At 43.5% G+C, this 25,784-nt stretch overlaps 1 protein-coding gene across 2 annotated transcripts in view; it reads left to right on the forward strand.

The window, feature by feature from the left end:
- The window catches only part of LOC118291001 (receptor activity-modifying protein 3-like), a 41,714-nt gene extending 16,615 nt beyond the window's left edge, over positions 1–25,099 (forward strand). The window contains exons 2-6 of one of the 2 annotated variants that reach the window (XM_035618845.2): positions 1,726–1,783; positions 2,294–2,512; positions 15,992–16,021; positions 16,201–16,360; positions 21,956–25,099. In XM_035618845.2, coding sequence (XP_035474738.1) covers positions 2,461–2,512; positions 15,992–16,021; positions 16,201–16,360; positions 21,956–22,211 — 498 coding nt within the window. In that variant the 5' untranslated portion in view covers positions 1,726–1,783; positions 2,294–2,460 and the 3' untranslated portion in view covers positions 22,212–25,099. Of the gene's footprint in view, positions 1–1,725; positions 1,784–2,136; positions 2,513–15,991; positions 16,022–16,200; positions 16,361–21,955 lie in introns of those variants that run through there. The other variant, XM_035618844.2, reaches the window with a different exon arrangement.
- The last annotated feature ends 685 nt before the right edge of the window (positions 25,100–25,784 follow it).

Consider the following 25,784-nt stretch of genomic DNA (forward strand, 5'->3'; position numbering starts at 1 on the left):
TCACCGCCCGGCTGCTCAGTGCTCTCCTGTTATAATGACTATTGCTCCGTTTCCACCAGAGACTATTACAACGTTATTAAGGAGAAACTCTGTGATCAAAGAACAATTTATCCAAAATGTAATGATAAATTCATCTGTTTTTTGGTTTTTTTTGCAGATTTGTTTGTGCTATACACAACAAACAGAAACATGGGGCACATTGGCCTACGGTAATTGAGAAGACACACCACAACTCCTGAGTTTTAATTAATTTGAACTAATTAAACTGAACTTAGAAACTGATCACACGCTCTAATGATCATAATCTTGTGACAAATGAGATTATAAAATGGCCTCAAATGTCTTCAGATACCCCATTACTCAACTCGTTAATGTATGGTGTATATCTGATGGTGTGCATCCTGCAACTGAAGGCAATGCTGTGGTGTAAATGTTAATTTGAAATATACAGTGTATGATTTTTAAAAACTATTCGGGGAAGGTTTGCACCGCCCAAGAAAACTATGCTAGTATCTGTGTTGGGACAACATGACTTTTTTTCTTTTTCTTATGGTTAAAACAAAACAGGGCAAACAAGTCGGGAGTCTTTGTGTCCATCAGATGTCCACACCCTCCACCACCTGGCAGACACTCTCTCCACCGCTCGGACTCAGTTTGTTCTGCTGGCAGACATGCTGCGCCCTCTTCCCTCACTCCTTTCATTTCTGCTGGAATGAAGCAGGAATCTTCGATTATGCACATGCAAGCAGCCTTGTTACAGTTGCCACACCAGAATTCATTTATTCGATAATCCCATAGGTTACAACATTACCTGAAAACAAAATAGAATATTAACAGAATCATGCTGCAGTGGACTCAGTTGGGGAGGTCCTGGTCCAAAACCCCTCTGGGACCTCGCACATTGTAATAGTGCACATCAGATACCTGAGCTCCGGTAGATCTATACACTGCTCATGGAAATGTTCATGACACTTTACTGCAGTAAACCATGGGCTTAAAGGCCAATATTTATGCCAATATCTTAGCTATGAATTCATTATCCTAACAAGTCACAATGACCATTTTTAGCAATTTAGGACAAAGGGCTTTTACACTTTAGTACTGTCTAGTCAGTAGGTAACTGTACTTACACTGTAGTCCCTCCCTTCGTCCTCCAACTGCCTCAGTAATTTAGGTCATGGATTCCACAGGATGCTGGGAACATTCCTTTGACATTCTCTGCACCATGTTGACATGACTGCATTACATAAATCCTGTAAACTTGTCATCTGCACATTCCGGCTGCAAATCTCCTCTTCCACCACAACAACCCAAAGGTGTTTCTACTGGATTCACACCAGGGGGTCACTGATGTTCACTGAACTGTGTGTCACGTCATGTCATTCTTTTTTTTTTTTGTCTTTTCTATTTTGGCTTCGTGACATGGAGCCTGATCCTGGTGGAAGTTAGCCATTAGAAGATGGTAAACCATGAGCATGCGGTCAGCGACGATTACTCAGATTGACTGTGGCATTCGAACCACGATTGGTTGTTACAAAGTGTGGCAAGAAAGCATCTCCCGAACCGTAACACCACCAGAAGCAGTCTGGACCGTTGACGCCACAGATTGCACATTTTGACCCAGAAATCCAGATTCATCCGACCAGGCTCCTTCTTTTTTTATTGCTCTCCAGTTTTTCAAGTGCCTGGTGTTGATGAACATGTGTCTCTGTTCTTGTGTGACAGGAGTGGAGCCTGGTGTGGTCTTCTCCTGTGGCTGCAGTGTGAAAGTGAACCAGAAGAGGTCAGTGTTGTTTCATTAAAAATAACATAAAATACAAAGAGCCTACAAGCAGATAAGCGATGTAGCCAGACTGATACAATCACAATATAATGTAATTGTATTATAATTTATTAGTGTCATTTAAAAAAAAAAAATCATCATATAACTTCCCATCAAAAAAAATCTGGAAAGCAGTGATATGACAACTTCATTGATGTTAGTTGTGTGCGTATGTTCAAATGCCTGTTATATTAAGAAAACAAGAAAGCTGGATCATTTTTCTACTGCATCAGTTTCCTGTGTCACCGGATCGTGCTGGAGCTTCAGCCCCCCCCGCCCCGCGCCCCCCCCCCTCCGCCCCCCGGAGGATGCGGGACAGCGGACTGGTCCTGAGCTCTGACTCCTCGCGGCTCAGATCATCCCGAGGACAGCCCCGAGTCACACGCTGCATGGGATCACATTTCCTCCTGGGTTTTTTCTTCTTCTTTTCTTCTTACCCTTTGCGGCTTTTTTCGCCCCCAACCCCTCCAGATTCCTTTCGGCCTCACATTTTCGGACTCATGACGGATCGCGGATTTGCACCACGGGGATACTTTCAATGATGGTTCGCCTCAAATGTACATTTTCACGGAGCAGCAGCAGCAGCAGCAGCAGCAGCTGAGGTTTCTTCCGAAGTGCGAGTGGATAGTCGCAGAGTGATGGATACACACGAGTGCGCAGTGCTGAAACTTTTTGCTGTCGGAATTCTGGGTGAGTTTCATCATTTGATATGATTTTTTTCTCTCCCTCCATCGTCTCACCACCAACCAGCCTGTGTGTGTGGTGTCATCAGGAGAAATGTCACAGCATCACACAAACTGAGAGTGGAGCTGATGGAGACCCACTTCACCCTTTGCACACAGAGTCTTACACAGCACTAAGTAATCTGCTCCAGGGTATTACTGTACATTTACAGGTTGTGTGCCTTGCAAGCACACAGCTGTACACACACGGTGTGTGTGTGTGTGTGTGTGTGTCTGTGCACTGCCTGACTATAAGAAGTATCAGGATCATCCAGCACATCTCACAGCCGTGCAGTTAGTGAGGAACACTGTGCCATGGCCTCATGCTCCAGTGGATAGACCTGACCTATATCGGGGCCAATGGGAATTTCTGGATCTGGCTCATTAGCTGGTGGAGGAAATCATGTATGAAATCATGTTTCATGTGGTGCAGGGCTGTGACCGGCGGAACCCAAACAGACACTCTAGTCTAACTGCTGTCAAGGGCTTAGATGCTTACGGTGTTGACGCCCCCGCAGATCTGCGGCTCTGTGATGTTGGATACAGTCTTGTTTTGTCCTGTGATCACAGTTCATCAGCAGGAGAAGGAGGGTCAGCAGCGTAGAAGCAGTGCTGGTTCACATACTGAGCCGGCCAGGAGCGCGGGGATGTGGGTGTAGAGGGTCCAGGGCTCTGACAGAGCAGTTGTTGAGCTGATCCTTGGTGTTGGTCTGACACTGATTGAAAAATACCTACAGCCTTCTCCCATGTGGACACACTGAGCCACGGTGATACAGGATTTCAATTTCAAGGTCTGCAGTTCAGAAAGACTTCAGACTCAGGCTCTTATATCCAGAGGCAAAATGTTGCTTTTTACCCATCTTGCCTCAGGAGGGATAAACCCGAGGGTGGACACCTGACAAAAACACACTTTGGGAATTAATTGTACTATTTTAAAGAGTTGCATTATAAGTACACGAGGATCTCTGCCACGTAACAGCTGTGGGCCCTACAGCGCTGGCCAGCCATGCAGAAAACAAGCTTACAGAGTCCCTTTCTCACTTAAAACATAATTTATGTTCAGTCTCCAGCATTATGAAAAAGCAGGAGAGGTAAAACACTGTACGTATCGTCAAACTGACCCTCATTTATGTTTGGGGTGTGTAGAAATGATAAGTTCACGGTGATAACTCTTGCCTGAAGGAGCCGTCTGATTCGTTGCGTTCAGGATGGTTGATGGATAAAGTCCTCAGCTGCGTCACAGTCAAAGCATCTGTTTACCCCAATAAACAAGCAAACCGTCCTTTCTCACAATGTGGGAAAATGCCTCAGGGTCCCTCTGTTCCACTGCCATCCGAAAAAAAGCAAAACACATTGTTGTTTTTAGCTTTTAGTAAAATGCTTTTCTTAGAACCTGTGGTGAGATTTCAGTGCATTTGGGTCTTCTCAGTGTGTGTGTGTGTGTGTGTGTGTGTGTGTGTGTGTGTGTGTGTGTGTGTGTGTGTGTGTGTGTGCGTTAGGGACTGGTGTTTATCACCTGCACATTCCAGGGATGAAATTCTTTCAGGTTGACTGAAGAACGAGAGCTGCTCGTCGTGTCTCTGCACAAATCCTGGACATGTCAGTTTGCATTTTTTTTTTAAAAGAACGTGATCAGTGTGTATTGTCATATTTGTTTGGTTAGTTTGGTTATCATGGTCCATCACCATGAAGTCTGTAACTCATTTCGGCTCAACAACGCACTTAACAGTCCACCGACCTGCTGCGGGAAATACTCATTACTGCATCAAATCCCCCATTGATAACAGTCCCAGACAAATAGTGAAAACCCTGTATCTAAAAAAAAATGGAAACATTTGAATTTTTTCCTTTGTGGGTTAAACAAAAAAACTTCTGCTTCTTAGGCTGAATATTGTTTTTAAAAAGTCACTTTCAATCGTCCGTAAAATAGAAGCTGAGTTCTTTTGGAAATGCATGATTTTCACAGGGCAGAAAAAACAACTTTGTCCACATGTTTTTAAAAAAAAAAAGTATTGTTGGAAAGAAAGTATACATCGATGAGATGTGGACTGGCTTCAGCAGGAGTGAATGGGCCCGGGCCCGAGGACAGACAGCCTGAGAGCTCGTCCGACACATCCTTGGTTGTAGGTGGGATGTCGTATCAGTATGCAGAGAACCTGCGTCTCTGATGCTCGCTACACTTACAAACACGTGATTCAAAATATCTGCAGGATCTCCCTCTACCTGGTTCCTTCAGATGTCCAAGGTTAGCCTTGTCTTCATGTGAGAGTGCAGGAGATCTAACAGAGGCCGGTGTCACACAGGAGAATCTGTGGTGATGAGCACTATTCCGCTGGCTGGAAGTGAATCAACACTCAGTCTGATGACTTAATGAGGACAAGAGAAGGCCACACTTAATGATCAGGAGTCATTTCATTCACAGCGCGGGCTTTTCGAAAGTTTGAAATGGTACCGTAATGAGCTGGGGCCGTGGGTGTGTCGGGGGTTTACCGCTCTGTTCGGTCGGCTGCATGTTGGTTTCATACTTGACGTTGACATAACATTTGATTCACTGCCCGTCACCACAGGAACAGCGGCTGAGAGAATTCTAAACCACGCAGGCTCACTGGCGAGTCAAGTCAAATCAACGTGGTGCGTATAGTATTAACATTATATAGATGCTCCTAACAGTAACTTCATCAAGCAGGTGTCTTCACCTGCTAGATTTTTAAATAAATACAGGGCAAAGCACAGAAAGCAGAGAGTGTTGGAGACCAGGCTGCACTGGTACATGTGAGTGGACCCTGACAGAGACTCAGTTAACACTGCCGTCTGTCCTCGCTGGTGGCCTGTGTCAGAGTAACACCAATCATTCCGCTCTCCTCCTGTCCACCTCTCTTCCTCTCCTGCCGTCGCTGAGAGAGGCAGCTCGTTGGCACTGTCCTCACCCTCCCCGCTGCTCAGACCACTGACAGGAGCCTTCAGGGAAACAAGGATAATGTCGGTTGGACATTTGTTCTTTCGTGTAGGTCACGCGTGACGTGGGCTTCGACAGAAACCGCGTGGTCGATAGAGTCGATTCTTAATTGCTCGAGCTGTGTAGTGTCCGTCTTCAGCGGGCTCCGTGCGTGGTTGTCCGCCTATCCGTCACACCCCTCCCTGATGAGGCTGTGGCCAGAGTTGGAGTGATAATGCATTCCACGGCTGTGCTGGCGTTTATCCCACAGATTGTGCTGGAGCTGTAATTAATGGCCAAAACATGTTGATTACACATGGGCTGTGTGTGTGTGTGTGTGCGTGTGTGCGTGCGTGTGTGTGTGCGTGCGTGTGTGTGCGTGTGTGTGTGTGTGTGTGTCAGGGGGAGGCGGACTGCATCATTCAGAGAGTGTTTACTGCTGCGTTGTTGGACTTGTGTTTCAGTTTTATGTGCGATTGTGACCGACTGAGGAAGAAAATTGAGGAAAAACACCTTTTCCACCAGGGTGCCAGGTATCCTGAACGGTCCCTGACAGGGAAACAGCTCACGTATCCGAGAAGAAAAAAAAGGTGACCCCTTTTCAACTGAAGCTCTAAATTTACAGCTCTGTCTCCTACTACGTATCCATGCAACTGTTGCCCATGTCACAAGTATTAGATTTGTTTTCTTTCTACAGACATTCGGATAGTTAATACCCAGGGCCACAGCGTTTTCCCAAATGGCAAATGTTGGATACAAGTGTTCCTCTGGAACTCGCTTCTGTGGTTCGTCAAAGTGAGACTTAAACAAAGTGGCTTTAGGCTGTTTTTTGTCTTTTTATGTGTTCCAAATAAATCCTTGTGTGGAGCCGAAGAGGAGTGCGTGGCGGAATACTGATGAAGCCTTAATTGCGTTGCCTCTCTAATGCTGTTATTCCAGCTGATTATCTTTGCCAACGAAGAATGATTGGGTATTTATTCACTGTTATAGTCACATCCATGGTGCTTATCTTTCACCAGCAGCCTGCCCTATATTAACCGTGCACGCTACGATGCTTAAAAACCAACAACAGCATTTCAATGAAACAGTTTTGTTTAGCTGCGCAGACAAAATCCTCACAAGATGCTCAGCGCTGCAGCTCAGTGCTCACACACAAACCATGATAACTGGTATACAGATGGATTCACTCCACAGAGGCCTATTCCCCTAAAGCTTCACCGCAATTTCCCTCTCCACATGGTGGATGGATTGCATTTATATGGAGCTGTTATCCCCTCACGGCGCCTCACAATCATCCACGACATGTTGTGGAACCACCAAGCCTGCGATCACCGGCTGACCTGCTCCATCAGCCCCGAGCCGCTGTCGCTCCTGCGTCGTGGATTCTCTCTCCTCCGACGCTGGCATTTTATTTTAGTCGGACTCCATCATGGTCTTCCAGCACTGAAACCCCCCGCCCCCCGCCCCTCCCTTTTCCTGCTTTTGTTTCGCCAAGTACCCAGAGTTCCCCTCTGTCTTGCATGTGTCATTCTTCAGTGTGGTCTTCCTACCCTTCCTCCTTGACCCCCAGAACTGCCCCCCCCCCCCATGGAAGACTCCACTGTGATTGAAACTGCGTCTGGATTCTTATTCTTAGCCATAAGAGAAAGGATAACTTTGTACTGAAAGGGAATATTAGATCCTTGAGAAAGCAGTTTTTTTTTTAGGATTTAAGAGAATCGATGGAGACATAGACTAACTTGTTATGATGAAATATTTGCTCTTAAGTGTAATATTTAGCCTCCAGATGTGTTTTCTTTGTCCCTTTTTCAAACTTCTAAATGGCTCTTTCCTCCACATTCCTGCCTTGTTTGGTCTCTTTCACAGAGTCTCAGAATTGATTTCTGTTTGTCTCACCTGGCACAACAGCTGGCAGGTGAATAATAATATCAATTCCCCCAACAGTCAATCACTGTGCCTTTCCGCCACTGTGAGTCCCACCGGCCTGTTTATATGAGGACTGAGCGATGACGGAAACTAATCAGGCAGCTCCCACTCGGTTGTCTCTCGTGCAGCGAGAAGTGATTTCTTTTGTCTGTCAGTAAAAAAATACCTCCCAAAATACGCTGAGTAAAATTTCCAAAAAGAGTGACACAGTGTGAGTGGCAGGTCTGCCTCTCCTGTGGCCGTAGGTGTGTTCAGCGCTTTGATAAACTTCTTCTGAGCAGCGGCCGACAGCTGCTGGCCGTGGCCGTGCTCTGTCTGCAGCGGGGCTCTCGCTCTCTGTAATCTGTAATATTTGTTGGGGCATGAGCTGTTCAACATGAGTTTAAAAATGTGCCAAGGGCAGACTTCTCTCACATGTTAGTGCCGGGAAAAAAACATGGCATGTCCCCACTGGCAATTTTTTTTTAAATCAGTGTGTGAAGATCTGAACCCTGACTGGAGCCACGTGGACTCACACACAGCAGCAGGGAAGGGATGAGTCAGAGACGTATTATAGATGTAGAATCTGTGTCATCTACGGATTTTACAGCTGGCACGGGGATTTGCATCGGCAAGCTTTCAGTCAATCACATAGCACATTTGCCACGATCGGTTGGATTGAAGGCAAACCAATGGGTGAGAGAGGAGATGTGGGAGGGAGACCAGGAACAGATACTGTATATGCTGTTTGTAAAAGCACTGTCAGTTTGGTTGATATAATGACCAGTGAATTTATATTAATAATACAGTAAAATACTACAACTGCGCATCGTGGCAACCAAATGGCAACACATTTCAATAACTGACAAGTGTAAGTGTCATGATCTGCCCTTTCATGAACTTTTGAGAGACACTTTGGACCTTTTGTGTACAGTTTGAATTCTCTGTTCTTATTTTTCAGTTATTTGCATCTTGAGTTGAGTATTTCCTGTTTTACTTTGAAGTCATCTTCCTCGCGTCTCTCTCTAGATTTACTTCCTGTCTTTGTTCTTTTTCCCGCCCTTGTGATTGTGTGCACCTGTCCCTCATGTGTTTCACCTGTGTTCAATCATCCCTGGCTCCTTGTGTATATAATCTTCTATAGTGCTTCTTGTCAGTTCGTCTTTTCAGTTATGTTTTTATTATTCCCTGGAGTGTCGAGTCTTGAGTTTCACCAGTGTTTTGCGGATTGCATTTGGATTCCTAAGTTCCCTCGTTTCTGCCACGCGGCAATGAGACTGTAAGTCTTATTTTATCTATCATATATTCTCTGTTGTGCAAACACTTGCCTTGTCGGCACTTTGTCTCCAGAAAACTCACAAAATGCAATGGTGCGTTCACACAAGCCCGACGTGAATTCTTTCGAAAGATGCAAAAATTTGCGCCATTCCCTTTACTCCCTCAAGTGGAAAAATTTGAACTTTGTGCAGAAGTATTCCCGTGAGACGATGTCGCGAAAGCCCAAGCGTTGAGGTCCTCCTGACGTCACCCACATCAGCGTCTGGCAGAGAACGGGCAGATTATTCCCGGGTTGTGTTTACTCCCGTGAGTAAATATAAATGACCCGGTGGCCAAGCTCGCATGAGTAATGCGTTTTGGTGTGAACGCAGCTTAACAGTTTAGTAAATCCTTGTGTTTGTGAGGCTCCTGACTGGTATCTCTGGCATCATGTTGAGGATGTCTGCGGAAAATCTGGTCATGTTTACATTAACCACAAAACCCTGAGCTGGTACTGCTGTGAAACACGTCACATCAGTGAAACTTAAGGCACGCTGAAGGCAACTTGTTCAGTACCCATCTTCAAAAAAGCTGGCATGGTCTTCATCATCCTCTATGGGAATTGTTTCTCACATACTGGGATTATTTGCCCAGGATGGAAAAATAGAAAAAAAATGAGTTATTTTAAAATGAATTAATCCTTAATTGATCCCTGACAGTTTCAGGCAAGGTTCTGTTGAAAGGTCATCAACCAAATTCCATTTTGTAATAGTGAAGTGAACTCTACACTTTTTGCATGAGGACTTTGGCATTTTTGAAAATTCTGCAGCATCATGAGTGGGCTGGCGTCTAGCTCCTCTTGGGACATGGTGTACACAGTGTGCTTGCCATCACTTGTGACATTTTTAGGGACTTTTGCAGTGTCTCGAAGTTTCAGACGAGACAGTCTGGAATACAAGTGCAAATGTACATCTGTGTCAAAATAAAGACTCAAGTTTCAACATAACTTTTCCAAAACGTGCCAGTTTTCAGATCACTAATAACGTTTGAAGCATTGGAAAAAAAGAAACTAATACACCAGGAGAACAGTGCCAGATATAACACTATTTTTGGAGAAACACTGGAAAGTGCAGTATTTGTGAAGATGGAAAATGTCTGCAGAGATTGGAATTTCAAAAACTCGTAAAGCTAAATGAGTAACTGCAGGGAACATAAGTACTATGTCTGGTATAAATACCTTGGTATTGTATTTAATACTTGAGTCAATATAATATTTTGCTGTTGAACTATTAGATAACATAAATTTCCTCCTGTCTTCTCTCACCTCAGACCTACAGAGATCTTATTAATTAATATGACTTTGTAAATTTGTGACGCTACTTGAAAGCTCACTGTTTCTAAAACGACAGCCTCTCCGTGTTCTTTTGGCAGATGAGGACAACCACTTATGTTTGCCTCTGCAACAAGGTCCTTCATTTTCCTGTCACTCACAGCTCTGCTTATAACAGGGAAGGTGGACAGTAGGTCACAGAGTTATTACAGCTGGAAGGTCAATCTAGATCTAAATTTGAGCTGTAGCTTCTGCCTTCAACAGTCTTGGGTTTAATGTCCATTCAAACTCAATTTGAAAGATGAGTTTGAATGGACAAACTCATCTTCCTTTGGATACAATCATATCCAAATGATTACATCCAAAGCTACAATCATTTGGATATGTAGCTTTGGTATTGTGAAGAAATTAGACCTTATTTTTCAGTTTACATTAGATGTTTTTCTTTTGTTGCCTAAATTTTTTTTTATTGCAGCTCCCTACAGCTTGTTGATTTATTGTCAAAATTGTGTATATGATTATGATTTCTCCAAAAATCTGCCTTTCTGTGCTTCATAGACGTCTCATTTCTTCTTTTTTAAAAAAATTTTTTTTTACCTCTATTCTAAAATAAGACCTCCTTTCTGCTCCGCTCCTGCTTTCTTCTGGCCTGCCTCGGTGTCATTTCTAAAAAGCAAACAAACCAACCTTTCCTTCTCACTAATGCAGCCTGCTTCAGTTTTTTTTCTGCCGATGGTGAACACAGGGGAAGGCGTACAATACAATGATCTCCAGAGTAGCTTGAAAGAGCAGGGAGGAAGGTCAAGAACACTGAGTGTTTTTACTTGAAATGTATTCAGACATGCAGAGATTTTGTTTCATTCACCCTACGTGTTCTTTGATTTTTCATAAACACTGAAGTGGTCTTCTACAGCTGCTGCCCTTATTGGAGAATGACATTTCAGAGGCACTGGACTGTCTCTTTTCTCACAAATTTGTCTTAGGCTTTTATAACAGTGGAACGTTTCACCTTAGTTATCACACTCTGCAGTGTAAATTTACTAAAGCAATCTGTAAACAGACTTGAGAACATCCCACTGTGCTGGGTCTTCCTTTTCCTTCATCCTAAGGGCATGCCCCAGGGTTCTGTGCTAAGGCCATTAAACGTCCCACAAACATATATAATATGTCTGATTAGTTTTGCAGGGAAAACTTTGTCTTCATGATTGAGAAAAGTCAGAGGATCATTAGAGTCCACAGGAGTCATCCTCCTGCGGATTGTGAATATTTGCACAGTTTCACAGGGATTAATCCAAGGGAGAAAGACAAATAAGGACATTATTTCCCTGTTTCATTTCTGAGATTAGATTTTGAAAGACACATTGTTGCTGTGGGCACAGAACGAGTCAGACAAGACCTCCCCCATATCCTCTGAGATGAATCATTCTGTCTTTCAAAACATTTTGTGGTGTCATAAAATCCATAGTTCAATTTGCAGTGCGTCCAAATCCCAAATCCTTAGTGTGAATAATTTAATCTGATCATTATTGCTAAGCCACCCCTGCTGCTCACTGTAAGTCTCTAACCTCCCCGTCCTCATGAGGATGTAAGGGCGACCTTCCAATGCTGCCTGGGCTTTAACTGTTTGGACAGCGCTGGCACTTCATCTACTTTCTCTCATCTTCCGTTTCCTCTCATCTTTATGTATCTCGCCAAATTAAGTGTCCTGTAGATGACAGCGCGGCAGTGTTCATGCCAACTGAGCCTATTCTCGACTGGCACGCTGTCAACCAGTGTGGAACACCTACACCCTCCTTGATGCAACTCTCCTTGTTTAAAATAGCCGAGCGTGGCCTGCATAATTCACAGGCTTGATGTCGTTTTAATGTAGATGCATGGCTACACTTCATCTGACTTGACAGTTTGTAGTTGAAAGTAGAAGGTGTTGGTTCAAAGTTTGCCCTTTATTGAAGTATTTACTGATTATTGCTCAAATGGAATCAGTTTTTTTGTGGCTTTCATAAGGAAGCTAATAACTGCAGCCGGTCTACATCTTTCTAATTTTAAATTTACATGCAGAGAATCTAGTGAAAAGCCTGCAGTAGAGATAATACCCTCTTTAAACATTAAGGAGCAGAATAAGACGCATCTATTCCAGTTTAATTACATCTGTGTTGTTAAGCTCTGTCGTTTCAGGAGTGCATCATTGCTCTATAAATAGAAGTTTCAATGCAATTGATCAGACAACAGCTATGCAGTTTTATGCCAGGGAAGAGCTCATTGAATGAGCTATTAAAATGATAATTAGCAAGCATGATGCTTTGCTCTCACTTTGATGTGTGACATGCAATCAGTTTCTCTTTTTTTAAAATCATAATTGACCTGGTTATATCTCGAAGAGCTGTGTGGCCAGGGAAGGACTCATTAGCATAACAGAGTCTGCTCTGCTGAGTGACCAGCCGCAGGTGGCCTCTGGACCCGAGTGAAGACAGCCTGATAAATGGGATGACAATAGGTTGAAACCACCTGCTCATGTGTGACTAATGAATGGGGTTAATGACTCTGTTGTCTGCAGTAATCATAGTTTTGTGTTTTTAATGAGAATCTGTAAATGAAATCTTTTCAAATTCGTAATATACATGTTTTCAAGACGTGAAGAACATAGACCGTCACCCACCTATGTTTCAGCTCATTAATTTAAAACCAGCTTTCACTCGGAGTCGGAACCATGGGCACTCGTGGCTTCAGTAAATTGAAAAGAAATTGCTAAATTCTGCAGCTCTCAGCCTTTAAGTATCTGTGATAGAGGAGGCAGCTACAGATGAATTGCATTGCTGCTATTTATCTTCTGCGGAGGCTTGGTAACAGCTATAGTAGCAGAAGGGTGAGGAATAACTCTACCCTGCTATAGACCACATAAAGGGATTGTAAATAGGTTTATATAGGAAGTGTGTAAAATTTAAGCTAAGAGCCAGATATTACCCTCAGGAGGTGGTGGAGACTCAAGATGGAGCTAAAAGAGAGGGACTACTTGCCTCAGATCGATCAGGCGGAAACACACACGCCCTTCCACAAGAATCATCATGTTGATCTGTAACTGCTGGATGTGGAAATGCTATCTTCACTATCTGCTATCTAAATCCAGAGAGGAATATCGATTTGACACGCTCCAGGATGTGAGATTCACCAAGCAGCTGTAATTCCTACTTTGGCACCAATCACTAAAACGCCACCAAATCTGTCACATAGACTCTCTGGTCACTGCAGACTCTGGTGTCCCCCGAGTTCACAGAGTTGATGGAGTGGATTAAGTTTCAACCGCCCCCTGCTGTTGTGCGGAGCTCACACTGAAGGGAATCCCGCTGCTAGATTGTTGTTCCAGGTTATTTTCATCACATCCTCCATCCTGCTTGTGTTTATTAATAACGCAGATGACAAGCGGTCGGTACCAAGTGTCTAGTCTAACAATAAGAGGAACAGTGTTTGTTGAGTTTGTGTCAGATGAAGCAGAATACAGAGACACTGAGTTGATTCAGAAACAAATGGGTCAATTCATCCTGTAAAAAGCTGCTTTTGCCTTGAACACACTTTGATTTCATTCTGTCTACACTTCTGGTCAGTACAAACCTGTTTGGAAGGCCTTGTCTGATGGACACCATATACAGTATATGTTTCAAAACCAGTACTTAATTAGCCAGCCCATCAGATTTACAGTGTTTTGATTTGTTAATGGTTTGGTAATCTAGTCATGTTCAAGTATATGTCATTCATTTTTGACATCAACATGTTTAAAGAGGTCAAATCAGTTTAACCTACAACCACACTGGTTTTCTGTTCTAATTCAGCGACTTTTCCACCATGTCATGTATGAAACCCTGAATGATTTAGAGGATTTGATCATAAACAGAAATAAACACAAGCCGCTTCTGCACCCATATGTAATCACCGGTAAACCATCCTGACATAATCTTTACGATGTTGGGGGTTACCACAGCGACAGAGCTATCGTACAGTAAGTGGTTTGTTATCAGAGGAGAGTGTGTGGGATATTTTATTTCACTGATTCCTGCTGTTGCTAATGTATTTATGTTGGATGTGACACAGCAGATGTTATTTTTTGACTGGCCTGCTTGTGGCTAATTGTCAGGAGATATGAAATGCAAGAGGAGACCTGTGGGAACCAGACGGCTGAAAGCCAAGTTTTGAAGTCGGGGGGTGTAATTCTTGTGATGTGAAAATGTGTCATAATATTTGATTTGACGCATTGATTATCTGACACAAAGGACACATTTGTCTTGTGCTGACTGCTCGGAGCACATGAGAAATCTTGAGAAATGATTATCTGTCTCTCTGCCTTCGCAACTCTCCAGCTCCCTGTTGAAGAGAGGGCAGAATGTGTATTTAATATGGTGACTGAGGTTTCGATACAGAAAAAGAAGAGCGAATGGATTTAACCATGTGACCTCATGACCTCAGGAATTCTCAGGCAGCGCCCTCCACTGACTCCTGACCTGGTCTAATAAATGTGAGGGTGACTGTCACTTTCCGATCTCCATTTGTTTTCAGACAACTACTTGTCCTTTTCTTTTTTAAAGTCTCAGAGAGAAAAGCTTTTACCAAGGTTTGCTTCATTTGTTGGGATCTGGCACTGACAGGAATCCCTTGATTTCTCCTCTCACTACCTTATTACTTGCAAATGAGGGGAAGTAAAATACAACAGTAACTTTAAATTCAACCTGATCTAGTTAGAACTTTTAAGTATTGTTTCAGCACTTTCACATTCTGGTGTTTAGCGTACTTTGACAAGAAAACTTCTCCAAACACCTTTTTCTTTAGGAGCACTCTCCCTAATTAGGAAATTCTTTCTTGCCCTTTAGAAACTATTTTGACCCGAGTTTTAAATTATAGACTTTATCATGGTTCCCAGAATGGAGTCATAATGATTTTTTATTCAGGTCTTCGTTGTGCGGCTTGCCTTCAACCCCTCCGGAGGGTCGGACTTTGTCTAGTCTGTTCTCTTAAAATGTCTTCATAAAAACCAGGTGGCTATCTTCAAAGGACCCCGATAAAGGAAACATGTAATTATACGTTTGACATCAGAAACAACAATTCATAAACGTCTGGATGGGAACGAGGACTAGCTTGACGTGAGGCGAAAGCAGATTTGTTTGTTTTGTGTCAGTAAATGAGTAAATGATGGATAAAAAGGTTCAGTCATCCATCTCCCATCGGAAAGCTTCACACGCTGCACTTGTGAGCGTGGTATCAATGTGAACATTTGACTCAGCAAGAAAATGAACAAGCGTTTTTAAAATGTTTGACTATTACTTTAGATCAAGCCATTTCCTTCCTTTTTAAAAAAATCAGTTTTTTTGAAATAAAACCAGGCCAGAGTCATCTAACACACCAAGTGAAATAATCTCACCACCGCTGTACCTCAAAACATCCTCATGTGCTAAAACAGGAGAGTCTCTATATTTAACTTGCTTGTCTTTGTCCCGTGGGGTGTCGTTCAAACTGCTTTGTAAGTGTGGCCCTTCAAAGGGAGATACACCTTCCTGTGCAGCAGCACATTTAGCTCTGGTTACTCCTACTGCCACTGTGGAAATGAGTCAAATGATCAGAAAACATGGAGAGGAGGGCATTTAAACATGATTTGATGGATACAGGTTAGTATTATTTTTCCTTCCCTTAAGTCTGTCGTTTTTTTTCCCCTCTTGGCTCCTTCAGCTTTGCAGATGATTCACTGAAAGACTGAACAAAAGAGAGAATGTTGATGCACAGCAAATTGAAACGCTGTTCATTGTGGTGTCCACCACATTCATGTCAGAAAAACAACGGATTCTATTGATTATATTGTGACCTTCAGTATTGATGTGCTGCCTACCACCAGCCTCGATTAGTTCTTTAAACACATTTTGCGAAATGTACCGCTCAAGGTGAAAAACTCCCAAAGCCAGACTAAGATATACCCCTTCAAATGTGAAAGATTTGCAACTGGAATGTAACCTCTCTATCTGTCATCTGTTCTTTCTTTACAGTAAATGTCTGGATGACGAGAGGGCTGTCGGGTAAGCACATTCATCCATCATCATAATCATTCAGTGTGATGTAATCTGTGAGGGATTTGAGTGACAGGAAAGCGCAACAACAACAACGTGTGGGGCTTCAGCCTCTACCCTGACTCTTTATCAGGAGTTGGGATATGCATGTCTTGTAAATGCTCTCGTTCCCCTCCCTGTCCTCTCAGCCGCCGACGGCCTCAGCACGGAGCCCACCCCGCCCCGGCCGAGGGAAGCCTGCAACGAGTCCCGTCTTCAGTGGGATGTGGAGGTCTGTGGAGAGGACTTCAAGCGGGACATGGCGCACATAGATCCACAGTACTGGTGTAACCTCACACACTTCATCAGGTATGAGCAAACGTGCACGGACGCCCATCGCTCACAGCATCTGTGTTTCGATGAGATTGTGTAAAGGTGTTGTGAATAATCCTACGCAGTACACAGCAGCAGACATTTTGACGTGTCACAGCAGGAACAGGACAGGTGTGAATAAGGAAATTACTTTTTTATTTACACATTTGAAAAGTACTGCAGAAAGCAAAAGTGACTGCTCGCAGATCAGTGCATATACAGACAACAAACACCTGGTGCGCCGCTGATACTGAAGAAGACACCCGGATCTGATGTTAACATATCGAGAGATAACAGGTGTCTTTTTTCCCCCCCTCTCCTCGGAGACTGAATTTACAACCTGGTATTAAAATGTGTTTTGTATGTGTCTAGATATGGTTTTAATGTCTGGCAAATCTTTGGGGTAAAATTAAACCATCCCCTTACATTAGTTGCCCAGTGCAGCTATAATTTGACAGCGATGGAAGTGCAAACTGATCAGGGATCTACTGTGGAAGCTGCTTTTACCAGTTACCGCACAGCAAATCTGTCATTTTATGTAACGCAAGTAGTGGAAAGATAAGAGACGTGTGGACATTGAAAGGTCATCCACATTATAAGGTAAGATTATAAGATCTACATTTGTAGTTTTAGTTGAAGGGGTTGTCACTCTAGGTCGAGAGAAAACTGTAATCCCTGTCAGCCCCCTGCAGACGGGCGAATGACTGTGGCCTGGAGAACGGCTGGGTGTAGCTGCTTCCAAGAAGCATCTGGGCCCTGACCACCCGTCTGTATCTATCTCTATCCAGCTTTTCACCTCATTCCTTCCTCCCACCTTTGGCCTCACACGCCACATCTCTTTTTCTTTTTTCTTCATTTGACTGCACAGCCACACAGAGGTTTTCTTGCACAATAACATTCACATGGGAGATTAAAATCACCATTAAAATAACCATCTGAGTCACAGACCTCCTGGAAAAATTCAACAATTCTGGGAAGAAGAACCACCTGCTTCATTCATTGGTCATGCACTTGCTTGTTTTTTTTTTGTCTGCTGGAGGTCCATGCTGCTTTACAACAACATACGTTTCATTTGAATACATATCCACAATCATGCTGTTTTGTTTTTTTTCAGCGACTGCAAACTTTAATGAATCCCTAAAGAATAAACATTGTTTATCTTGTTTCACTACAATCAACAAAATGTATGTACAGCTACATTCAGCTACATTCATAGTTCAAACCTTCAGTTGTTCATGTTAGCAGGCTAATGTGTCCAATCTCCCCTGGTCCTCAGACTGTGGTAGAAACACAAGGGCACGGTGGTCTGCAGTTTCCCTTTAGTTCCTTGAAATAGGAGGGACTAAAAGTTCCAAGTCCTTTTGGTCAAAACGTGGCTGGTGTTCGCATTTCCCACAGATCCCGCAAATAGTGATGCACTCACACAATCACCCTCAGGTTTAACAATTAAAAAAACATGAGTAGGAATTAATAATTTGCGAAATAAGGGGTCTTTCATGGGCTATCACTCTCTTTTCACAGTATAAAATAAATAATTTATTCAGGCCTGCATAAAAACGACTTCTACTGACCTTCAGATAGAGCTACGCTTTGAAAGCTGGCCTGAATGTCTGCTCTTGTCTTGTCTTACATGTCACATGATGAATAAGCAGAGACGGTTTTCATCGACAACAGTTACTGGGAGACACAGTAGGACTTGCTTCTCTTGGAACTTTGTTCTGTGTGTGGTGATTCATTGATACGACCCTGGAAGAGACACTGAGTGCATCCTGCCGTGACCCCTGCAGAGACATCTCTCTGGTTGCCACCACGACTGTGACTGTTTGAAATGAGCTTGGAGCACAAAGAGAGGAGAATACAGACCACTCACAGTCTGTGTCTGTACAGTGTGTGTGTTTACACACTCCAGTCTTCCTCCTCTAATTACATATTCATTTTCTGCCTTACTGCTCTGCACTCAGAAACAGGGGAGCAGTGATGGCGCTATAGTCTATCTGCAATAATACTATAATATACAACTGTAATGAATTATGGTCAGTCCCAGTGTGGACCAGATGCTGCTTTGAAGTCATTAGACCTCTTCCTGCTGCCACGAGAGGCAAATAATTGAGCATTTAGATGAGTAAGCTTTATTCTAAGTGGATTATGTGCTGCACACAACGTTTGTGAAGCAGGTTGATAAAAGCCCCAAAGTCACGTTTAATCTAGTTAGGCAATAGATAGTTCCACTGACTTTTATACTCTGATGTGCCACCTGTAAAGTTCACCCTGTGTTCACTCTGACAACACTGGAAGATTTCGAGTCATGGCTTTGGCTAATCTTCATTTCAGTGCATGACTTATATCCTGTTCTGTAAACACAGTCACGAACAAAGAGGCTGTGGAAAGAGACTGACCAACAATAACCTGGTCCAAAGTCAGTGGCGCAGTATGTCGCTGTTATTTTAAGGGCTCACAATGAAGCTGGTAATATGCAGCTGAATAAGTAGGTGCACAAACGTGGCTTGTTATACACACAGATGGCCTCATGATGTGGAAAATGTTTTCTCACTTACAACCTGGTAAATCCCCCCTCAGGTCCAGCTGGCTTTTAAATGGAATGGAGGATGGCAGTTTGATTTGTTTCCTGTAGCCCAAACACACCCATGACTAATTATGAGACAGAGTACAACCCCTTTGAACCATACAACTGGTGCACCAAGATTTGGACTTGTGCTGCAGCCTCTTAGCTTAGCTTAGCTTAAAAAGGAGGGAAATGGGGGAACCTGCAAGCTACCTGACTCTGTCCAGAGGTAATGAAAAGAAAACCTACGAGCTCCTCTGAAGCTCATTACTCTTGTCTGGTTTGTTTAATTTGTTCAATAAGCCAAGAGTAAAAATAATAGTGTGGGGTTGTGTGCTGGAAGCATTTCATTGCTGGGAGCATGAGACAAATGTAGATTTTTTTTAAATTATTGCTTTTCCATCTTAGTCTTAGAAAGAAATCCAAACTATGTATCTCTGAAAATGTTGAAATATTCTTTAATCTTCTTGCTCTTGCTCATGTAAGAAAATCTGATTTACTAGTTAGCAGAATGGTCTCGGAGGTCGAGGAAACAAAGAACTGCCAATGCATTGAAGCAGGATTGAATGTGTTTACTGTTGTGTGTTCATGTGTGGGTCTGTGGGTGTGTAATATGCTCACGGCTCAGACGGATACTTACACAGGAGTTGATGTCAACATTTGACCCGTCCTCATTTAAAATTGTGTCTGGAGGTGCATCACATGACCACAACTGCAGGCAAACAGTCGCACCATCTTTAGAAAAATGAACATGCTGAAGTTTCCCACCATTACACACACATCATGGGTTGTGTTGCCTCTCGGAGCTGCAGACCTCTGATGTCTCAGGGGAATGTATGAAATAACATGCAGGGGCAAACATTACTTTTTTAATATATGCATTACACAGTTCAGATGCTGAACACTGGCCCACTGGTGATCAGCGGCTTCAGTATCTGCACCCACAATGTGTGTGAGTAGTGTGTAACACATCCATTGTGAAACTGGTCCAGCTATTTTGACCCCCCCCCCCGAGGTTTATTATGTGTGGATGACAGTTTGAAAAACCTGCAACATCTGGGTAATAACTTCGGAAGTGTGTCGTTCCCTCTGCCCTGCAGGCTGCATCTCATCTCCTCTGCCTTAAAGCTCTCATACATACATACATCCTTTTTCATTTCTCCCTCTGCGTCAACACTCCAATCTGTGCAAATAACAGAGACATTAGTGCAAATATCAAAGATATGCAGACAAAGATATTTGCAGAGATTTCAGTGTGCCGATGCTTTTTAAATTTCTCATTCAGTTCAATTTCTCTATGCTCCAGAATCCCCACCAAGCCTGACACTGAGCTGTGTTTTTCCCCCCTTACGTTCTCCACTATCGCCCTCACCATAAAACACATTCAACATGGTTAAACACATTTTTTTTCCCAATAGAACAAACTATTAAGAGCCATCAAATTTGATATCCTATATCAAGATAAATCATTTAATCTTACTACATTAATGGGAATAGTTGCATTGTTGTTTAGTTTTCACTCTAACACAAGCTCCTGCTATTACACTTTTCTCATCACTGGCATTTGGTCCCATTTTGAGACAGCAGGGTTTATTTCACTAAGGGCCTTTAAGAACACTGGTGACATTTGGCAACCATCTTGTGTTTTCTGTACAGAGGGTCAGCCTGTATATTACTGGATGTCATAAGGGCCTCTTGTTCCTGATAAGGTCTGTTTTATATTAGTGCCGTTATGAACTAGAGGCACAACATCGACAACAACTTAAGAGGACATGACATTATGGGGACTCTCTTTTTGTCTCCATAAGGAAGACAAGTCCCCCTAATGTGACTGCACAGTGCACACGCTAACACGCACAGTAGCTGTATCCCAATTCAGGGGCTGCCTTCTTCCAAGAATGAAGGATGAAAGAAGGACAAGCTGAAATGAGATGGTCTGCTCTAAAGCGGATTTCCTATAGCTTCACCAGCGTGTTCTGCCCTTACTGCTGTCGCCTATAGCAACAAAGATGCAGTTGCCCACGGTACTAGAAAGTTTGTCACTGGTGTGCAATGAATCCTGGGACAGGTTGGGCCGGGAAGAATCTTCCCCCTTGATCCTCTGTTGCTCTGGGATAGAAGGACACATTGGTCAGCCAAGTTTCAAGGAGGCTTTGAAATGTGACCCTGAATTGGGACACAGCTACAGTCAAATGTGCAGATTGCCTGTTAAAGGCATCTTCATTGGTAATACATTTACTCTCTTTCCTGCAGCGAGTCAGACGAGAAGATTGATACCACTCCTGTGACTGTTAAATTTATTTTCCATCTGTAGTCAGAAATATCAGAATGTATGAAGTGATGGAAAAAAAAATATTTGTTAAGACCTGAACAAGGTCTTAGATGATGGAACCTGAGCCGTGAAAAGAAAGGAACAACTTATTCTACAGGTGCAGTGGTTTGAAAATGACAGCACTACAGTGCATTTACAGCTCTGCCTCCATTGTAGAGTCACAGTCTGGAGCCCCTGAAGATTATTCATCTTTAGATTTGGAGTCAGTGTGGGCAGAAAGTATAAGTGTGGCAGAATAAGTGAAGGTGCCGAAGGTACCGACAGCTCCTGGGTGTCGTGAGAAAAGAGGCTGGACCTGGAGGACAGATAATTCAGGATGGAATTGGGGCCGGCAGAATGGATTCATCAAAGCAGAGCTCTAAGCCTGGAAAGCTCCACAAAGGCTGGCTGCCTGCGTGAAGCCGAGGAGCATAGTGGATAGAAAAGGAGTTAAAGGCAGTATATCCCCAGCCGCAGTGATGGATTACGTACCGATCTGTCAATGCTCTGAATACTAGTTAATCCATAGCGGGGGTTTTTAAGTGGTGGGCCCTTTATAGAACCAGGTGTAGAATAAGTGAGGTCATGTTGAGGTGGGACGCTGTCCACCTTTCACTGTGATATGCCTTTCACTTCTTTCATAGCTTAATCTCAACGGTAGTCAAGCGGTGATTCTGCTCTAATCCTTTCTCCCTCTTCTTCCCACCTTCCTCCCTAGTGAGTACCACCACTTCACCCTCTGCACAGAGACAAAGTCCCACGACGTCCACTGCTACTGGCCCAACCCGCTGGTGGAGAGCTACATCATCCACATACACAAGCACTTTTTCACCAACTGCACCATGGAGCGGGTGGTATGGGTGGACCCGCCGGAGGACACGCTCACCATCCTCATCCTCGTCCCCGTGTTCCTCACGATGGCCATGATCGCCCTGGTGGTCTGGTGCAGCAAGAGGAGTGATAACATGGCCTAGGAGGAGGGTAGGATGGTGGAGGAGGATGAAGATGGACTGAATTCACGCTCCCATCCTCTTTTTACTGAAAACAGCACAACAAAGGAGGTGCACGGGGGGTTTGGGGGATTGTGTCTGTTTGTCAAATGTTTCTTAAGTGGCTCTACAAACCACCCACATGTACTGCCGAGACGAGGAGAGTAGTCCCTGGTTACAGTTTTTTTTTGGTTACAGTAAATGACATTTACATGTGACTAAATTGCTACAGCAAAATTTTGGCTGGATTGTATGTTCAGGGGCAACATATTACATATTCTAAAACAAATGAGGAGCTTTTATGAAAAGCTGCAGAGGCAACAGGAAACGGATGGGTTGGATGGTGGGTGTGCAAACCTCACAACTCTCTCCAGAGACCAGGTTCACATTCTGAGTTGACCCTCAGTGGTTCAGGCAACAGCTGCACGTGGTTAGTGAAAGATGGTGGTTTTGGTTCAATGTAGATAATCAGGTTGTGTCTTATTCTACATTAACAGACAAGGATCTGTATAGATATGTCATGTTTAGGAGACTGGGGTTCTTCTTTTCAAGCACAAATAGCACAGATTTGGTAAATTTACTTTTTCACTTTCTTGCTTGAGATGCACGATGGAAGAAGATGGATACCACCAGTCCGCGAAATATTGGAAGGTAGCCAGCAGCAGGTTAACAAATCTGAGCATAAGCTAAACTGGCTTTGTCCAAAGGTTACAAAAAAAATGAATCTGCCCACCAGCCCCTCCACTGATGAAAACTTGTCACATTTCTTTGATCTGCACTAAACCAAATTTTGAACAAGAACTCACTGTCTGACGGCGTGATATGTGTCGACTGTGTCTTGACAGAAACCTGTGCTCATGCAACTAGTGGCGACTCCAGGCAGGTTATGTTTGGACAAATGCACAAGCCTGAAACTCTCCTTTAAAATGAACTGACTGTGTCGCGTTGGTCACAGAAGCTAGGAGAAGGATCTGACTGAGACACAGAGGATGTTGGTGGTTCAGTTGACGTCACTTAATCAGGGAACTTGCCCAGCGGGGCAATTGACCAAATGTTGGGGCATTCGGTCATTCTGCACACGGAACTGGACCGCGGAGCTCAGAGATTCTCGTCGGAGCACTGTATCGTCGTCGAAGGCCAAAGTATCCACCGAGCATCAGGGGCTGTGACTGAACTGTACACTGGTGGACAGAAGTCTCCCAGAGGACACTTGTTAAATCGTTCAACGTGACGGCTCGGAGGGGTGACAAAGAGGCGGACTGAACATTGAGACTGCAACTCTGATCTCACTGTTGAGATACTGAATAGACGGTTGCCACTGGAAATGAAAGAAAAAAACACACTGGTATTAAACCCAAAGACGAGGCAACACTATGATTTCTGTATTTTGGGACTTCTTGTGACTTTTTGTGTGACTACCTGAGCCTCAATGGACTGTTATGTAACAGTGTAACTTATCACATACTGTTGAATAAATTACTGTTCATAATCACAAAGTGGAAACAACATAACTATGAGATGACATTGAGACCTCATCCTGTACAGTTATACTCTGTTCTGTGCCGTCTACTGTATCTGCACTGCCTCCTCCATGTTACTCGTAGAGTGGAAATGAAACTATTGTACACACTTTGTCTGTTCAATGACAAATGTCAATGTCAGTCCTCACTAGGCAAACTGAACCCAGCACAGATTTTTAATGTTCTCGCGGAGCGTTAGACATCCGTCTGTGTAAGTCGGCTCACACATCAGATGCTGTCTGTGATTAAATACCAAGTCTCTTGGTTTCTCTGCATCGCTACACGATGAAAACAACATTCACTGGCAGTTTTGCGATGCGATGAATCGTAGCTCATCTCTTAACGAATGTATGGCAAAGCCACAGACGTGTGCTGTCTGCTGCCTCCTGGTTCTCTGATCCATCGTTGGCGTTAAGCAGAGTTTCCCTCAGATAAAACTGATCAAGGCGGGAGGTAAGACTCTCACCATATGATCATGGCTCATTGTGATACGGATCCAGCTGGTCGGCACAAATTTTAACCAACTTTGAATATCAGTCATTAATCTTGATATTTCTTCATGTTCTAAGACCTCGATTTTCTTTTTGCCCAAGAGGTTGTGACATGCTCTTCTTATTAATTATCAAGCGAACGTGATCAATCCATTAGTCAAGCTGATGGAGTTCATCTCGTCCATGAACACATGGCATTTACTGTCATGTCGCACCACTGCTGGTTTCATGTTATATTCTTATTTAAAAGTGTGTTTCAACCCCAACAGAAACACTGCAGAAGAAAACTGTTTAATAACCTGAAGTGTATGAGAACAAAATAAAAACGATTGAAGCATGAAGTCTACTATAAGAAAGCTGGTCTCAGCATCTTTAAGAAATTATATAAATTCCCTTTACTCTTCCACTCTCTGTGGAGTCTTTAGTAGCAGTATTTTATTGTAATGAACTCCGAAGCACAAGCTTCAGTCAATTCAGTCTAGCCCAAGGAGCTGAATCCACAATGATTTAAAACCCTGTTAATACCGACGCTGTCCAGATTTATCACATCCCAGCTGACGAACCCGTCTGGAGTCGTCCACCGGGCTGCGCCAGCCACCTCCGCGCTCCCTGAAGCCTCCCCCTAGTTATCAAAGTCCTTTTTAACCTGTCGTCTGAGGAGTGTGGAAATGTGTGTGTGTGTGTGTGTGTGTGTGTGTGTGTGTGTGTGTGTGTGTGAACATCCATCACTGTCAAAAAGGAAATGATCAATCATTACCGGCTCACAATCGTCACATCCTGAAGGGATCATTTTATCATCTGCTCACTCAGTTATTTCCTGTATATACTATTTAAGGTCACAAATAAAGTCGAATCAAAGCCAGCGCCGTTACAGTTGACTTTTTTTTTCTTCCTGCGATCTCTGAGTCAAAGCGGTTCACTCGAGAAGAGACGACACGACAGAAGCTTAAAAAAAATGAAGTGTTCTATTAAGCTGTACAGTTGGCAGTCTCTCAGTTTCTATGGCAAATACACATTGAAAAAGACAGAAAGGCAACAGTATGATGGGGAAGTGTCGGGCTCACAGATATGTCTGTTGGATAAACTGTGTTAACTTATTATCTCGCTGACGTCCAAGAGACCCGAGCTTGGTTCTTCAAAGTCAAGCCAAACACAGATTTCTCAGTCCTGATTTTGCCGAGTGGCTGTTGTCCTGAGACCACCAATTTCTTTGAGGTTCTTGGAACAACGACTGCGTTAGCCAATCATCGTTTGTGATGTCATCACAGAGTGACCCATGACCCTAACCCAACAAAATGTTGTTGTTTTTGGGACAGCGGTGCACTTGGCAAACTAAGGACATTCGACTTGTTCGGTCATTCAGTGTGTGTTGTCTGTAAATCTGTAATTTCACAAACGTCTTCAGTCGCTCAGATGATGTGAACGCTCAACTCGTTGCCACAGGCTTTCACACCACTACCAGCAGATCCAAAAAGTGTTAACGTGGCAGGACGTTAAGACTTAACAGGTGTTTTCATCCTGCACAGGTGTGCAGCACCACTGGACCC

The sequence above is a fragment of the Scophthalmus maximus genome, chromosome 21, assembly GCF_022379125.1.
Source record: "Scophthalmus maximus strain ysfricsl-2021 chromosome 21, ASM2237912v1, whole genome shotgun sequence".
NCBI classification, from domain to species: domain Eukaryota; kingdom Metazoa; phylum Chordata; class Actinopteri; order Pleuronectiformes; family Scophthalmidae; genus Scophthalmus; species Scophthalmus maximus.